This window comes from Dromiciops gliroides, chromosome 1 (assembly GCF_019393635.1).
Source record: "Dromiciops gliroides isolate mDroGli1 chromosome 1, mDroGli1.pri, whole genome shotgun sequence".
Classification (NCBI taxonomy): domain Eukaryota; kingdom Metazoa; phylum Chordata; class Mammalia; order Microbiotheria; family Microbiotheriidae; genus Dromiciops; species Dromiciops gliroides.
The window spans coordinates 225321288-225340391 of record NC_057861.1 but is presented as its reverse complement, the minus strand read 5'-3'; the positions used below and the strand labels follow the sequence as shown (position 1 = coordinate 225340391).

The following is a 19104-nucleotide window of genomic DNA, read 5'->3' as shown; positions in this document are numbered from 1 at the left end:
ATCATTATTCCCATTTTACAGATAAGGAAAGTCAGACAAATAAAGTTGCCCAGAGTCACACAACTAGTACATGTCAGAGACGAGTTGAACCTAGCTTTTCCTGACTCTGGGCTGGGCCCCCTATCCACTGTGCCACCTAGCTGTAGGACATTACAGAGATAGAATTTGATGGGATTTAGTGACTGAAAAGATAGGAGGGAAGGAAAGGGATAAAAATGATTCTGAAAATTGGAGCCCATCTTTAAAAAAGATAGATATAATGCACACAAACCCATGACATGATGCTGTCATGCTTTAAAAAACAAATAAACAAAACACAAAACCACTTCTCTCAGCCACAAACAGGGACATCTGGTAACTTTTTTACACATTCATTGCCAAAGGCTTTTTTCCCCCTTCCTGATTTGTCAGAACTATCTGAATGGTAAGTGTTAGAACCCTCCCTGGGATATAACTGTGAGACTTTAAGGAATAGAAGGCAAAAAGGAAGGGGAACTGTCCCAGTTGCAAGAGCAAATGACTATGAACCAGGTATAAGCCAGCCTTTCTTGCAGGGCTCCAGAATTTCCAACTTGAAAGATGTAACAACCATGGCCTGTATCCTGCAGCAGAAAGAATCCACTTAGATTGTTGAAGGAGTTAGTGTTAGAGCTGAACCTTTAATGATGGGTAATTTTTTAAAGGTGGAGACGAGGAAATAAGAAATTACTGGCAGAAGCAAGAGCATGAATGAAGGAGTAGAGCTGGGAAAACATGGGGTATAAAGATTATTCTTCCAGTGCCCCCCCCAAAAAAATCTCAGAAAAGGCTCACAGGGAGAAGTATTTCTAAGACAGACTGAACAGCTCCACAACTGTGTTTAGAATGTTTAGTCTTCAGAGAGAAATGAAAAAAACATTACCTTTCTTGACATAGATTTGAAGTTATAAATGTACTTAGTTGCATTACTGACTTCTCCATAATAATCTCAGTATGGATTTTTGGGGGGTCTATGGATTTATTTAAGCCCTTCTTGGACTTAATGACTTAATTATATTTTCAGGGCTTGAAATTGTTTTCCTTTTGTGTGTACCTACACAGATGTGCTGTGCAGTATAGTGGGTCAGCTAATGGGGCCAAGAAAAAGCAAAACTAAATTAATTTATAAGTCTGATATCATTTCTTATATTCTCTGATTATTAACTCCTTACTATGTTTTCCTTCTATAGCTTTCTAGGGGTCAACATTTAACTGATTTCTAATATGGTCCATATAGCTAAGACAGGCTCTTTCTTATTTCTGCCTTCACCACTTTTTATTTGTATGTACATGTTTGCGTGTGTGGAGTGCTCCAGAAGTCTTAGTGCAGTCTTAAGCATTAATATATGTATACATATGTGTATGTCTGTAGCTATGTAACTATATGTGGATGTGTCTATATATTGTATTCTCCATCAGAATGTAAGATTCTTAAAAGCAGGAACTGATTTTTTTTTTAATGTCCATTGCCTAACACAGAGCCTGGAACATAATATGAGACACTTAGTAAATGTTTGTTGATTGATAGATTGACTATACACTCTCACCCTTAGTGAAGTCATCCATATTCACAAATCTAATTATCCTTCTAGACTAATGACTCCCAAATCTATTAAGAATATGATAGTTTATAAGCCACAAAAGAAAATTCGTCTGATCACTTTATATACATATCTTGTTTTGCTTTGTTTTTACTCTACTCTGAATCATCCAGGTTAGTCATCTACCTTGTTCCCCAGGCCTGGCTTTAAATTACTTTTGGTAGTTTCCAGAAAATGCAATGTACTTTCAAAGAATAAAGAAACAGGGGAAGGGAAGAAGGGATGGGGGGAAAAGGGGGGAAGGCAAAGAGAGAGAGAGGCAGAGAGACAGAGACAGATTCAAAGACAGACACAGACAGACAGAGATGGAGAAAGGGACAGAGACAGAGAAAGAGAGACAAAGAGATACACAGGGTCAGAGAGAGAGGGAGAGAGAGAGAGAGACTCAGAGGTGGATATAGATACTTGTGAGATTTTGAGAGTAACACCGGGAGAGTGATAGTACCAACAACAGAAATAAGGAACTCAGGTGAAGAACAAGTTTGAGGGAGGAGGAGTATGAGGAAAAGGAGAAGGAGAAGGAGGAGGAGGAAGAAGCAGAAGAAGATAATGATGATGATAATGATAGGTAGATAAATAGAGCATTTATTAAACTCTACTATGTACAGAGACAGGGATAAAAACAGATAAAGACAGTGGTAAACACTGAAATCATGAATTTGATTTTGGTTGTGTTCAGCATGTTGCTAGACATTCAGTCAGAAATCCTTAATAGACAGGGAAATTTACCCTGCTTCATGAACTTCTCTTTAAAAAAAGCAAAAGATTTAAGTAAAACCAAAAATACAATGACCTCATTAGGAAGTGCATACAATATCTCACATCTACATGACACCCTCTTCCTCTCTATTTATAAAATAAATAATAAAAATGTATCTTCTCTCTATATAGATCTAGATCAATATTTATATTATCTATACCTGTATCTATATCAGGGCTGGTATTGGGGGGCATATTCTAGGAGGACCAGCACCTCTGGTATAAAGGCTTACTCAGCCTTTTCCAGGGCTGCTCATCCACCTTTGCGGTCCACCTGTTACCAAGCTCTCACCTGTTGCCCCAAGAAGCTGTAGAAAAACAATGCTCATGCCCTGATAAACCTGTCTTGGCAAATGGGCTAAACTAGGTTGAAGGTAACCAACAGGCTTCAAACCATTGATTTAGGGGGGCATCTACCTTAAGCATTTGAAGACTTCCCTTGGTGAAATGGACTGATGAGAACACTTTGTATGGCTTTTAGAGCTTGGTCAGACATCAAAGATTCCAAGATTATCTACTGTATCCTGGGCTGTTACTGGTCATCATGACCTTTGTCTTACCATTGGACTCCGATGACTGCAAGAGAGAGTAAGGCCAACAACTTTGTGCAACTCTGACTCACTTAAATCCATTTCATTCTCAAGTCAAGCCATCACTCTGTGATGTCATTGGTCCTCTTTGAAAATGACTAAGGTATAACTGGAAAATAATAAAATACTTTTGTGAATAAAAAAATAAAATGAATAAGGGCAAATGGGCATTCTCTGTCCTCTCTGTTCTGTATCATTTAAAATATTGTGGGACTAGCCTGTTTCTGTTCTAAATTACTGGGGAACTTGGCTGGGGTTTTTCTAATATATTGCTGTTTATGAATTGAAGGTTACTGTACCAGTTTAGGTAGTAAACATTTATTATTAATTAAGATCACATATTACTAAAGTATTGACCACATGTCTGACTAACTTCCCTACTAGTTACATACCCAGCACATTTTGCCACATGGGAGAGAAGAGAACATGTGGCTCATTCAAACAGGTCCCAGGCACAAGAAAGAGCATTGACTGCATTTAACAGAAGTCTAAAAAAGCCCCAGCACCATATTGTCTCGAAGAGAAGGGACAAGGCCCCAAACAGAGTTCAGAAACTCCTAGAGAGACAGCTACTAGACAGCCTTCCTTACCTAACCTGTGCCCGGAATGTCCTTCACCTAGGGATCTCAGTCTTTTTCCTCTTCTGATAGAGGTAGCTCTTACACACTGATCAAAGCTAATTGGCTAGCATCATTCAATTCCATTGGTTGATGTGACCTGAGGGTGGCCCATATTAAAATGAGCTGTACATTACTGACATTAGGGCCTAGTGCAAAGGCAAATGGCCTGAGGGCAAAGGTGCTTTCAAATAGGTGTGGTTTCTATCTCTACTGAGTTAGTCTAATCTCTATTGTATCTTTGGGCTATCTCTGAAAAAGACCAGCTAAAGTTTCTTCAAGTGGGGCTGAAGTGAAAGCTGACTAAGACTGGGTCCCTGTGTTCCCCAAGAAATCCATAATTAATAATTATTTTCTCACAATTCCTACCACGAGCTGACTATCATAGGGCTTCATTATAAAATGCAGGATAACCTTCACATTTTTCCTTTGTCTTTCCTCTTTTCTATCAGAAACTTAATTGTAAACTGACAAAAGCATATAAATATGCAAAAAAATAATAATTGGGAAAAATATTCATTCTATCATTACATGGACAGTTTCAGCTACCTTTTAACTGCGGGAAGGATGGTTGTTCCTCTCATTTATGGCCATGCCTACCTGTCATTGCCAAATATTTTTTTCCTGATGCATTGCTTTGATCACATTTTAATTACACATAGACTTACACATGTACTTCAAATCAGGTATACCACATGGTCCAGTAACCCCTTCACGGCATGAGTCCTGAGCAAATCTAGTAAAGCCTAAGAGATAGCACATCTCCATTCTTATCACTTGTCTTTGACCACATGTTTTCCTATATTCCCATTACTATTCTCTGGCCTTTGTAACTGTCTCTTGAAATTCTAAACAACCTTCAAGATCAGCTCTCACATCCTGCATGAAGCCTAACCTGATTTCCTCTGAACCTTTTTATCTTTTTATAGATTTCTTCTTCTCTCTCTGTCTCTGTGTGCATGTCTGTGTGTCTGTGTATGGCATCAGATTTATTATTTTTTTATATTGTACCATAGTATCACAGAAGCATAGAATGTTAGACATGGAAGGTACCATATCTTTTTGAGTTGCCCCTTTATATTATAAGCTTTTCAGTTCCTCACATGATGTCATGGCTGCAAAGACAATTAATAAATATTTAATGTTTTCTGAGTTAGTAGTCAGTAATTTTTCCTAGGATTTATTCAGCTCTGGATCTCTAACCTGAGATCATCTTTAAGATATGAACTGGAGGGGCATCTAGGTGGCACAGTGGATAGATCACCGGCCCTGGAGTCAGGAGGACCTGAGTTCAAATCCGGCCTCAGACACAACACTTACTAGCTGTGTGACCCAGGGCAAGTCACTTAACCCCAATTGCTTCACACACAAAAAAAGGAAAAAGAAACAAAAAAGATATGAACTGAAATTCCTGTCTTTCATGATGACCAAATTCAAGACCATTAATACATTTCATAGTATCAGCAACTTACTGATCAGCCATAGGATATAGTGAGTTATCCATAAGAGTCTTTGCCAACTTAGAACAAGATTTTCAGATGTGTGATAGGTGTTGACTCTCACTTTCAATCCTCAGAGAAATGATTCTTCCTTTCTCACTTCTGCCTCGTAATGTTTGCTTTCTGCTAGTAATAGTCATCATGACATTCAGTGCATAACACATTGCCTTGCACATAGTTGGTGATCGATATATGACAGTGATGATGCTAAACATGATAATGACCTCTAGTCATTCTGTATTGGTTTCAAGCATCATACCAGTCTTATGGAGCATGGTCATATCATAAATCATGGAAGGCAGTAAGCAGTAGGTTTTATTCAACATAGGAAACTATTAATGTTGGGTGAGATAGCCTTCATATTGTTCCCTTAGTTATCGGATCACTTGATTGTTGTTTCTTTTTATCTTACTAAAAATAAAACTGATAAAAAACAAAAGTTAAAAAATAAATAAATTGTGCCTCTTCTTGGATATCATTTAGTTTGTAGGGGTGGGGGGGTGGGAAGAAACTAATTATTTAAAACCAGTAGGTACATACTTGTTTCATGAAAATTAATTACTCTCCATTCATTTCCCCCCCCCCATAAAATTCATCGAGAACTATTGTTATTTTCACTGAGGAAATTGTTTTTAGGGCAGGTATTCTTAGAATATAACAGTTCTTCATCACAGACTGTTACATTGTTTTCAATGAGTTTCCAAATGAATAAATGCCTGGAGGACATTTTTATTTAAAGGTTAATAAACCTAAGCATTCTCAAATTTAATTGGAATTAAAAGGATTTTCTCTCAGGTGAATGTAGCAGGATTTAAAAACATTTTATGGGTCAAAAATGAGGAGAAAAATAGTTCTGTATTAAAAGGCTACTTTGAATCCTGGATTTTTATCAGCTACAGGTATTTGAGTGATTTTCTGACTCATTGATAAGAAAATTGTTGAGCAATAATAATAATAATTTTAGTTACTTCTTCCACATATTATTTTTGCTTTTGATGCTCTCATAAATAAATGATTTATGAAGACATTGAAATAACAGCTAATATTTGTGAAACACATTGAGAATTACACAGTATTTTCCTCACAATAGCCTTTTAGACACATTTTATAGATGAAAAAACTAAAACTTAGCATTCAAGTGACTTGTCCACAATCATATAACTTATTTTTATTTTTCACTCATTTTTTGTGGTATCCAACACTTTATTAACCCACCTGGGGTTTTCTTGACAAAGATATAGGAATGGTTTGTCATTTCCTTCTCCTGATCATTTTACAGATGAGGAAACTGAGGCAGAGTTAAGTGACTTGTCCAGGGTTACACAGTTAGGAAGTGTCTAGACCCACCACTCTATCCATTGTGCCACCTAGCTACCCCCAATATGCTTATATGAATGTGTATGTATATGTGTATGCATATGTTTATGTTTATACACATATATATGCATTGTATAGGTGTATATATGTATATACTATTTTTATATAAACTATATTTACATGTTACACATTTATATATTTACCTATGTCTTTATATATTATATACATACATATATTATGCTATACAGTTAACAATAATAAATACCATTTACATAACACTTTAAGGCTTGCAAAACACTTTATAAATGATATCTTATTTGACCCTCACAACAACACTGGAGGTAGGTACTATTATTGTCTCTGTTTTATAAATGAGGAAACTGATGAAGACAGAGGTTAAGCAATTTTCCCAGGATCATATAGGTATCAAGTGCCTAAGGCTGGATTTGAATGCACTTCTTCCTGATTCCAGATCCAGTGCTCTATCCATTATGCCACGCAGCTGTAGTAAAGGTCTAAATTTGCACTGAAGTCTCTTAACTCTAAAGACCAACATTCCACCAAACTTCAGCTTCATTAGCTGAGGGTAGCAAAGGATAAAGCTCAGACTATTTCTAGTTTTTGTTTCATTTATTTTAACAGACCTTTCTAGTCCATGAAGAGGGAAAAAAGAGAAACCTGATATCAGGAACCTTAGTTGTAATCTATGCTTTTTGATTATCAATGACAGAATCCAAAAATTACAACCAAACGTCTCTCACGGGTTCTGAAATTGAGTTTCTGAAAAAGCACTGTAGTTGTAATAGGAGGTAAAGTGTGAAGTTTCAGAGAAATGAGCTGTGAATTGAACCTGCAATGGAAATTGATCCTATCAGTCAGTTTCTGCCCTTATTCATGGAAAAAACAGAACTGAATGTAGAGGAAACTAGGATCACTGATTAAATGGGATGCTAAAGTGCCATGGGCTAGAAACAGGGCTTGCTGGTCCCTCAGGTCAGAGCTGCAACTGTCAACCTACACTGCTTGATACCCAGCTGAAGCTGGCAGAAAGAGAACAGGATGAAAGATGCTGCAGGCACCAGCGGGGGATTGGTAAGAACTACCTGACTGAGCTTGAGGCATGACAGACATGGAACTCCTTTGGGAGGCCATTCTCCTTCTTATCATGAGTCAGTGGGCCTGGATTGTCCCGGTTGGCCTCATGATTCATGCCAATGGGGCTTATCATAATAGCCACAATAAGGAAGGGAGAAAATGTCAGAGTATCCCAAGGGTGTGAATGTGGCAAAGCCAGTCTTAGCAATCAGCCCTTAACTCTCATTTCCATCTTAACAAATATCAGAAAAGCGAGATGGGGGATGGGTGAGTTTGGAGAGGAGAAAGACGCAAAGAAAATGGAGGGTAGCAAATATTATACAATTAGTAACAGTTTGTTAGTCATAGGAATATAATGTATTACCCTATTATCTAACCCCAAGAGATTTATATGTTGTATATAAAATGGTAGTAATGGTATGCCAAGCCTGTTTTGACGGTATTTGTCTTCCAGTCTGGAAATGCAGTCTGAAAAGCAATTAGCATACTGAAATTCCACATATTTGTTTATGAAATTGTCATTTAGTTCCTACAATGTGATCTATTCTCACACCAATGCCCTTCAGGGCCTATGGAGATCACCAATATCACTTTCAAGAGCAAATGTCACTGTGGAATGCCTGATTCACACTTAAGACATAGATAGGAACAGAGCCATTAGAAACAATGAAGATAAAGGTACTATAAAATACTAATGTAAGATGTAATTGTCATAAATTCATTACTACATCAGAACTCAATTTTATGGAATGGCAGGGGGGAAATCCCTTTTAACCTTTAGGCATTTTGTTTTAGTTGCCGCTGAAAGGAATGTCAGATTTTTACTGAGTTATTGGGCTTAAAATATAAATGCAGTGTGCTGATGAGAGGTATTTATCTCCCCACTGTGAAAAGAGAATGCAGGTTTCCAGTTTATTTTAGAGGCACTGTGTTGTGGTTTATTAGCCATCTTCCTTTCTTATAGTGTGCTCCTTTGGTCATAGGGGAGATATAAATGGTAGAACTGTGGAGGGCAGTTTCCAACTGAGGAAGATTACATCACCTTTTGCCATCATTCTCTTTAAGCAGGTTAGACTTAGGTGGTAAAAGCTAATGAGAGGAGGTTTATAAAATCAAAAACCCAAAAGTGGCTTCCATCCCTCTCTGTTGATAACAACTTGGAAGCCTAAAAGACAATCTCAGGGCAAGGCCTCATTTTGACCTTAATGACAAGATTTATCTTCTCTATTCACAAAAATTCTTGTGAGGTCTTCTTTCCTATTTTGTTTTACTTTTTTCTTCTTTAAGATTTAAAAATCTAGGTTATTAAGAATAAAAATGTGGGGGACAGCTAGGTGGTGCAGTGGATAAAGCACTGGCCTTGGATTCAGGAGGACCTGAGTTCAAATCCGGCCTCAGACACTTGACACGTACCAGCTGTGTGACCTTGGGCAAGTCATTTAACCCTCATTGTCCCACAAAAATTAAAATAAAAAAAGAATAAAAACGTGCTTGACCCTCAGACAGTTGGAAATAGTTATCATACTATTTAGAGTCAGCAAAGCCTACATACTTTCACTAACTGCTTTTGAATTTCAAATTCCTAAAATATTCACTAGAAATAATTTCTACATTAAAAAAGCCCTGTTGTGGTAACCAGAATTGGGGGAGCAGTGGAGTGAAGAGGTAGGAAGAGGGATAGGGTGAGAAATTCAGCAAAGTTTATTGAGGGGATTTTTTAAAAATTTTATTATTTCTATGATATATTTGTGTATATGTGTGTGTGTGTGTGTGTGTGTGTGTGTGTGTGTGTGTGTATTTTTCTGGAGTTGCCTTGAAGTTTGTTTTGTTTCCTTTTTACCTAGAAAAAAGAAAAAAAAAACATGTTTGTTTATATAGTGAAAGGTTATTTTCTGTTGAATTTAAGTTATTACTGCAGGACTTGTTCAAACCAATATCCAGAGCACTTATTCACTTTATTAGAAAGTAAAAATGATGGAAATCTTTGGAGAATGTTTAGAACAGTCTTGGTGAAGATACATTGATTAATAAGAAAAAGGGAGGAGGATGCATATTAATTTGTTTATGAGGGAGCTCTAGCTCATTAGAACTTTTCTAAATATTCAGCCAGTGAAGCAGTTGATAAAATTAGACATTCTCTTTAATCTTGTAAAAGTTTCTAATTAAGAAAAAAAGGCCCAATATTATTCCTAAATATCTGATGTCTAATATGTTTTCTAATAGTAGTAATTTAGACCTACAAAGTAATTCACCAATCATGAAGATTCCATGGAAATTATAATTTATTGGGGGGAATTTAACTCAAGTTAAATCACACAATCTCCTGAGATAGAAATTACTTCTCCATCATTGAATCTCTTATGCCTTGTACTTTTTTTTAACCTAAAACTAAACACATGGCCTTTCAAAATGTTTCCTTTTTTAAGGCCTTCTTAAAAATACATTTTCTTCTATTGAAATAGGGAACATTGTGGAAAATCTAGGTTATATGGTAACCAAGCATGTGTTGCTTTTTTTTTTTTTTTGGAGGGGGGACCTCTCATATACTTTTGTATCAATTTATATTATAATGATTTGTATGTATATTGTCTCTTCTATTCAATTATATGCCTTTTGGATGCAAGGACTATCTGTTTTATTTCATCTTTTTATATTCTGTGCATATCACAGTGTCTTTCACAAAGTATCTTTCCCGTAATAAATATTTGTTGAATGTATATGGTCAATTCTTGAGATAATAGAGAAGTATTTTCACTGGACTTCTACATTCTCCAATGAAAGGCACACTGTAAGTGTACATTGAGACCAAAAACACCCAAATTCATCTGATGCAATCTTCTATAATTCTTTTTGTACAGATCCTATGCGTGGACCTAGAAAACTTGAAGTAGTAGAGATCAAATCTCGGCAAATCACAATCCGTTGGGAACCATTTGGCTACAATGTCACTCGCTGCCATAGTTATAACCTTACTGTCCATTACTGTTACCAAGTGGGAGGACAAGAGCAAGTCCGAGAAGAAGTGAGCTGGGACACAGATAATTCACACCCTCAGCACACAATCACTAACCTGTCACCCTACACTAATGTCAGCGTGAAACTCATCCTCATGAATCCAGAGGGACGAAAAGAAAGCCAAGAGCTTATTGTACAGACAGATGAAGACCGTGAGTACTTTACAATTACATTTTTCCATGAAGCTTTTTTTTAACAAAAAATTCTTTCTTTTTAAAAATACATTGGCTTAAAAATGAGATCTGAAAAAGAATTTTAAAAAAAGTTTAAGTTTTAATGAAATATATGTTTATACTACATGTCTGTGTGTGCTTCACTATTTTCAAGCACTGGAAAGGATCTGTAGTGGGGAAACAGGGACTAGATTTGTGATTTCATTGCTCTAGGGCAATGGTGGCAAATTCATATATAAATGGGGGCCACTAAAGTATATATGAAGATTTCCATGGGCTACATATTGATGTAGAAAATGATATATTAGCAAATCTATTTTGTATTCTATCTTTATTTCTCTTATTAAATTTTTCACAATTGCATTTTGAGCTGATTCAGCCTTGGTGGAGAGGGTTTCTATCCATGTGTTTGAGACCTTTAGTTTAGGGAACTCCTAGGTGAGGAACCTGTCTTGACCAATGCAAATTTCTCTTTTTTTCTCCCTGGGTAATAAGTGATTTTATTAATCATGCTAGTGTATAATTAATAAAATGATGGTCATTTGGCTGCTTGTCTTAGACAAAAAATCCAGGCCTATCTAGCAATTTGAGAGTTTGTTGTTTAAGCCACTAATGATATATTTGCCTAGGTCACATGATCAGAGACTATCAAAGACCCAGTTTTTCTGATTCTGAAGGCAGTTGTCTATCTACTATATCATACTGTCTTTCTGTAATTATAGTAATATATCATTATATAAGGTAGTTTTTGTTCCTTTGAATTCCAGTCAGTCAACCAGCATTTATTAATCAGCTACTATGGGCTAACCAATGTGTTAAGCATTTTTAATATTATTAACTCACCTTTCTAGGACTTGTTAATATTTTGTTAAGGTGGAGCAATAGAAAAATTGCTGGGCCTGGAGTCAGTAAAACCTGGGTTCAAATCTGACTTCAGACACTTACTAGATGTATAACCCTGGATGAATCACTGCACTCTGTTTGCCTCAGTTTCCTCATCTGTAAAATAAGCTAGAGAAGGAAATGGCAAACCACTTCAGTATCTTTGCCAAGAAAACCCCAAATGAGGTCATGAAGAGTTGAACACAATTTAAACGACTGAATAACACACACGGCAAAAAAAAAAAAAAAAAAGAGATTTACAAAATGTTTTCCTCTTGAGAGTCATCATAGTATAAGGGTCAGAGCATCAGCCATAAAGTAATAAAACCCTGAGTTTGAATTCCACCTTTGACACTGAGTTTTGGGGTGATTGATGTGGATTAAATCTAAGCAAAGCTCTCTAATCTCCCCAACCCATTTTACCAGTGAGTCCCTGAGGCCTGGGTCAGTCTGAACCCCAGGCTTCTTATTCCAAATTCAGTGCATTTTTCATAGTAGTATACCATTTTTCTAATTTAATATAGTATTTTATTTTTTTCTAGTTACATTTAGAGATAGTTCTCAACATTTGTTTCTATAAGATTTCTAGTTTCAAATCTTTCTCCCTCTCTCCCCCTTCTCAAGAGAGAAAGCAATCTGATATAGGTTATATATGTACAATCACATTAAACATATTTCTGCATTAGTCATGCTGTGCAAGAAGAATCAGAGCAAAAGGGAAAAACCTCATAAAATGGAAACAAAAAATTAGAAATAGTATGGTGCAATCTACTTCTAGATTCCACAGTTCTTTTTTTTTTCTGGGTTTGGAGAACATTTTCTATCATGAGTCCTTTGGAACTATCTTGGAACATTTGTGTTGCTGAGAAGAGTCAAGTCTATCACAGTTGATCAACACACAATGTTATCGATACTCTTAGTATACCATTTTTTAAAGGAACTGATAGTTGTTGTTTGTCCTTCATTCCCAAAGAGGACCATGATGTCAGGGTGATGTCATAACTTGCACTGAATTAGATTTAAGTGAGGGAGGGCTTGGAGGGCTATTCAAGGTCACCATCTTCAGTCTTTTCTCCAGAGCCATCTGGGTTCAATGGCAAGATATACATCAGGAAGACTGGAGATTGTCCCATTTGTTTAAGGCAATTGGGATTAAGTGATTTGCCCAGAGTCACACAGTTACTAAGTGTCTGAGGTGAGATTTGAACTCAGCTCCTCTTGACTCCAGGGCCAGTGCTCTATCCACTGTACCACCTAGCTGCCTCAAAGGAACTGGTACATTTGAATGATGGATGCTTATAGAGTCAAAAAAGCAGGATTCAAATCCCAGTTCTACTGAGTAGTAACCTATGTGACCTTGGGAAAATTACTTAACTTCTCTGGGCTTCAGATTTCTCATCCATAAAATGAAAATATTTTCCTAGATGACCTGTGCAGTCCTATAAAGCTATGAATCTGTTATCTTTTGCTACTATGAATTATAAAGAACAAAACAAAATTCAAATAATTATTTTGGTGGTGTTATTGTTTAGTCATTTTCAGTCATGTCCAACTCTGCATGGCCCCTTTTGGTGTTTCCTTGGCAAAGATACAGGAGTGATCTGCCATTTCCTTCTCCAGTTTATTTTACAGATGAGGAAACTGAGGCAAAAAAGTTTAAGTGACATGCCCACGGTCACACAGCTAGTAAGTTTTTGAGACTGCATTTGAATTCAGGTATTCCTGACTCCAGGCCCTGTCCACTATCTACTGTGACACTTAGCTGCCCTGTAATTCTAGACATTAAAAAAGGAAGGAAGGAAGAATGGAAAGAAGGAAAAAAGGAAGGGAGGGAGGGAGGGAAGAAGAAAGAAAGGGAGGAAGAAAAAAAGAAACTGTTTTGTAAAATCTGTCTAAAATATGAGGAAGTATGGTATAGTGCATGCAGGGCTAATTAAACTTTTTCTATTTGTGACCCCTTTTTGCCTGAGAAATTTTTATGTGACGCCAGGTATACAGGTATATAAAATAGGTATACAAATCAAACATTAACTGCCATTTTTTTCCACAATCCTCACATTCAGTTACACAACCCTACCTGCAGTTGCAACCTATAGTTTAATAAGTTTTGGTATAATGAAGGGTCCTGGGCTTAATTTCAAGATAAAGCAGGGCTTGAACCTTGCTTATAACCTGTGCTAGTGGTATGACCCTGGACGAGTCTTTTCATTGGTCATTCTGGATATCAATTTCCTCATCTCTAAATTGGTGATACATTATAATACCTCCCTCACAGGTTTATTGTGAAGATTGAATGGGATAGGGGGCAAATAGGTGGTACAGTGGATAGGGCACCGGCCCTGGATTCAGGAGGACCTGAGTTCAAATCCAGACTCAGACACTTGACACTAGCTGTGTGACCATGGGCAAGTCACGTAACCCCAATTGCCTCACTAAAAAAAAAAAAAGATTGGATGGGATAAAGTATGTAATATACATCATGGACTTAAAGCCACTGTATGTGCCAATTTTACATTATAGTTTCAATAAATGTTACAGAACTTGAAAATCTTTAAATTCAAACAAATAAGGTTAAGACTCAGAAACATGACTTTCATGTAGACATTGTAGCAACCTACAATCTCCAAAGTATCAAAATTGTGAGGCACCCAACAGGCAATGGAGAGACATATATTGGACATAAATAAACCGTGGCATATTTAACAGCAAAAATTTGTGGGCAAGAAGTGACACAAAACATATCCTCAATAAGATATATTACTTTAAAAAGAAGCAAACTGATTTTGGAACAAGAGTAAGAAAAAAAATAGTATGGTGGTCTGTGTACTACATGGGTGTATTATGTACTTTTAAGAGGCCTAGAGATAAATTTCTAGGCTATTGGATGAAAGATTTATGGGAAGTTTCTGGTAAGAATTCTTCAGGGTAAGAGGGGTTGGGTTACAATGTATACCTCTAGAAGAAAGTTCCCACTACATCATCGAGATCACAGATCTACTGAAATAACCTAAAGATAATAAAAGATGATAGAAGCACATATATTCACATATTATATATATATATACATATATGTATACGCATAGATGCATTTATACTTATAAATGCAAACGCAAATATGTACATATATATGAAATATACAAACCATTATTCCAGTTTTGTACTGGAGTTGCTAATAGTAATATAATCACTCATTAATGAGTACATGTTAATGTTTTAAAATAATAATACCTTGCTTTTTTATATGAAACCAACATATCTTTATTATAGACTTGCATACTATTTGTCCAACATGTGGCAGGTTCAAGGGAACCTATGACTTTTTTTTTCTGACAACATGATAGTTTACTTGGAAAATCCTAAGGAATCAGCAAAGAAACTGAAATGACTAGTAGTTTTAGTAGAGTTACGGGCTACAAAATAAATGCACGAAAATCAATAGCAAAATTCATATGGAAGGAAAGTCATATTCAAAACAACTACAAAATGAATAAAATGTCTGGAAGTCAATCTACCAAAGCACATATAAAACCTGTGTAGATATAATTTTAATGTGACTCCTCAGTTTCCCTAACTGTGAAATGAAGCTTTGTAATTCTGTTATTAAAGTCACTGTAAATATGCAGCAGGTGAATTTAAAATGCAGTGAAATTACTGATTCTGGAAGGTTTCAATTTATATTCTGTTATATTTGCAGTTTTCACAAGTTAAACAAGAATCAAAATTAATTGTGTTTGCTTTCCTAGACTTCTTTTGTCCAAAGATAGATATGACATCCAGTGAACTTTTCAGAACTTAATATAGGTCACTAGTAAATTTTAATAACATAGCCAATCAATGATATTTCACCATTTGAAAAGGAAACATAATTTAAGTAGGAAGAGGTCTATAATTCACCTTTGTCATTAATGGGGAAAAGTTATTGTTCACCATACTTCTGAAACCAATGTACTTTCCTAATGTACCCAAAATATTCTCTCAGATTTTTTGGTCTAAAGCTTAAATTCTGACACTCTAACGTTATATGAACCTATGACTTCTTATCTTCCATGGAAGAGCTAAATTAATATCTAATAATCCTCCCTCTTTTTTTAAAAAAAAGGACCTATGACTTCATTTTTATAAATAACTCCTGGTGAGGGACTGTTCTTACATTGCAATGCCAACTGGTAATTGTTCTCAAATTTATAATTTTAGAGTTGCATAAGATTCTAAGAAGTTATATGACTTACCTAGGGTCATACACCTGATATGAGATTCTGAATCCATTTCTTTATTCATTATGTTATACTGATCCTCATATGAATCCATTACAGAAAAAATGTGTTGAACTATTCTGTACAGACTTTAAATGCAATGAGTTCAGTATGGTCTAAAGTAGTTAGCAAAATCTTCACAAAAGAGGCAGAGCTTGAGCAGAACTTTGAAATGTTTTTAGGATTTCGACAGAGAAAAAGGAGAGGGGTGGCATACCTAGGTAGGAAAAAATAGGATAAGACATGGAGGTAGAGTAGACATGAAGGTCTAGGCAAAGAGGTCAGGTCTAGTCTTTAATGAAGCATGCATCTTGGAAAGGACTGGAAAGGAAATTTGGAAAATTGGGGTGGAGTTGAGAGTATGGAAAGCCTTGAAATTCAAAATTTTGGATTTTATGAGATACTTAATTGTAGGTTATTGAGCTAGGAGTGGCATGATGAAACTAGTAGTCTAAAGAAGTCCAGCCTTATAGCTACATGTAAACTATGAGAGGAAAATGACTAATTTTGGAGAAAGATTGCAGACTTTCACAGTAATTGAGGCATGACATTTCATGTGGCTGGAAATAATGCATCCAATAGACTTTTTTCCTAGTATTTTTAGTTGCTTACCCATTTTGTTGATCTGATCTTTTGTCTTTATTGATGTAAACAGTTAGAAATATAAAATTTCCCCTGAGTAATGCTTTGACTGCATCCCATAAATTTTATGTTGTCTCCTTGTCATTACCTTAAATGAAATCATTGATTGTTTCCTTCTTTGAGCCACTCATTCTTTAGGATTATTATGTACTTTCCAATTAATTTTAATCTATGCTTCAAAATCATAGATTTTACTTTACCCAATGTAATTTTTATTGCATTATGGGCAGAAAAAGATTTATTTAGTATTTCTGGTTTTTGCATTTGTTTGTGAAGTTTTTATGCTCTAATACATGGTCAATTTTTGTGAAGGTGCAATGCACATCTAAGTAGTAGGTACAATTCTTTTAATTCCTATTCAATATTCTTCAGAGATTTCTCATATTTAAATATTTTAATATTTATTCATTCCATGATTTCTTTCTTCTTTATCCAAGAGCCATTTGGAGGAAAAACTCATCTTGGTGATTATTTGGATAGAGAAGAGGAAAGGGGAGAGAAATTGAAAAGAGATTAGAGGAACATTGATAACACCGATAAAAATAGTTTAATTAAGAATCAGAACTGATATGTCTACATATACACATGTGGAAATTGAATGCAGATTTTCATGATTTTGAGTCTAATACTCTATTCATTGTGTCATGCTTCATCCTCCTATTGGCAGTTCCAAAAGTCTTTGTGCAGTTTAAAGCTATTAAAGCTTTAAACAGGACTAATTTTTTTTTACTTTCCTACATATTATCTCTGTGTTTATGTGTGTATATGAATGTACACATATGTATATACACACATACACACACATATATATTAGTCTATATATATCTATATCCATCTAAATATCCCTATATGCATCTTGCATGTTTGTGTGTGTGTAAACACAAACACAAACATAAATGCACACACACCTATTGATACATCTATAGATGTATATACCTGTGTGTGGGACATACCCATGCTACATATGTGTTATAATTTCACAGTAGTGGGCAGGGGAGCTGAAATATAGATGATACCAAAATTCACTTGATTTGCATAGAAGTTTATTTGAAACAGGAAGTTATAGCAAAATCGCCACTAAACCATATACAATGATCCTTGTTGGTACATAGTGTATCAGAAAATCACATATTAACAGCTATTTTTATTATATTTTATTATATTCTTATTTATGTTGTTTACTATTTCCCAATTACATTTGAATTTATATCTTTGACACCTCTGTCTTAGCACATCATATGTTTTCTGAAATATTTCATTTTTTTCAAATTTTATACTGAGGCAAAATTTTAATATCAGTTTGATTTACCCTATAATCTAACACATATTGAGGCTCCCCCTCTGTGACCCTCCTATTCAAGAAGCTTCAGCGTTTCCATATTGCCTCTAGGATAAAATAGAATAAGGTAAAAAAATACTGTATTTGCTATTTATGATTCTTCAAAATTTGGTTCAAGCCTATTTTTAGGCTTTACTGTGTATGTCTGCCCTTTATATACTTTATATTCTAGCTAAACTGGCCTACTCACTGTTCCCCATATGCAGCATCTTCATGGCTTGCCCAAACTGTTGCCTACCTGGAATTCCCTCCTTCCTTACTTCCATCACTTAGAATCCCTAGCTTTATTCAGCTTTATTCACTTTTCACCTCCTGGATGGAGCCTCTTCTGACACTGTCTGTCCTTCCTCCCACAGTTATTTTGAATTTACTTTATGTATATTATATCTTTATCTTTTCACATGTTGTTCTCTCCTAGCAAAACAAAACCTTTTTGAGGTCTGTTTCATCTTTTTTTTTTTTGTATCCCCAAAGCATAGGACAATGCCTGGCACATTTTTGCCTCTTAGTTGAATGTTTCTTAGAATGAATCTCATTTATACACTTAATATAATAATACTTGAACACCTGAAGGATCTCTAATGTTTTGGGTATCAGTACCCTTCCTATTAACACAAAATATGACTCTTTTTTGTAGTTTTCCTAAGTGATTGTGACCAAAAAGTTCATCATGCTCTTTCCAACATGGTGATAAGCCTCTTTGAACCTAGCTAGACTATTCTCTGTATAGAAGGAAGATGTTATATATAGATATAGATAGGTTGATAGGCAGATATAGATAGATAGATAATAGATGATAGATATAGATAGATAGATAATGATGATAGATAAATAGATAGACAGATGGATGGATGGATGGATGGATGGATGGATGGATGGATGGATGGATGGATGGATGGATGGATGGATGGATAGATGTATGGATGATAGATCAATGATAGGTTGATGTATGGATAGATAGGTAGATAGATAGATGGATAGAGATAGAGATAGAGAGTTAAAGATAGAGATAGTCACTGGATCTATACACTGAGTCTTTTGAACATTATGGAATCCACCATAGCTTCTACTCTCCTGGTATCAGAGCAGAAATGTTAATGGCATTATGAATTCTGTCATAAGAAGACTTATATAATGTATTTGAAAGCCAGCTATAAAATTATTTTTGTATCATCTGGTGTGTGAGAATCATTTTTCCCCAGCTCTCCTTGACTGGAGAGTTATCTATACATGTCAGTAAACATTTATTAAGTGCTTATATTCTGAACGCTGTGCTAAGTGCTAGAGATGCAAAAAAAGGCAAA

The 19104-nt window shown here is 35.6% G+C and overlaps 1 protein-coding gene across 10 annotated transcripts in view; it reads left to right on the top strand.

Annotated features, from left to right (window-relative positions):
- Window positions 1–19104, top strand: part of PTPRM (protein tyrosine phosphatase receptor type M) — a 1039589-nt gene that overhangs the window by 543503 nt on the left and 476982 nt on the right. For all 10 annotated transcript variants that reach the window (XM_043975661.1, XM_043975656.1, XM_043975655.1 and 7 more), the window contains exon 8: window positions 10355–10663. In XM_043975661.1, the coding sequence (XP_043831596.1) occupies window positions 10355–10663 (309 nt within the window). The remainder of the gene's footprint in view (window positions 1–10354; window positions 10664–19104) is intronic.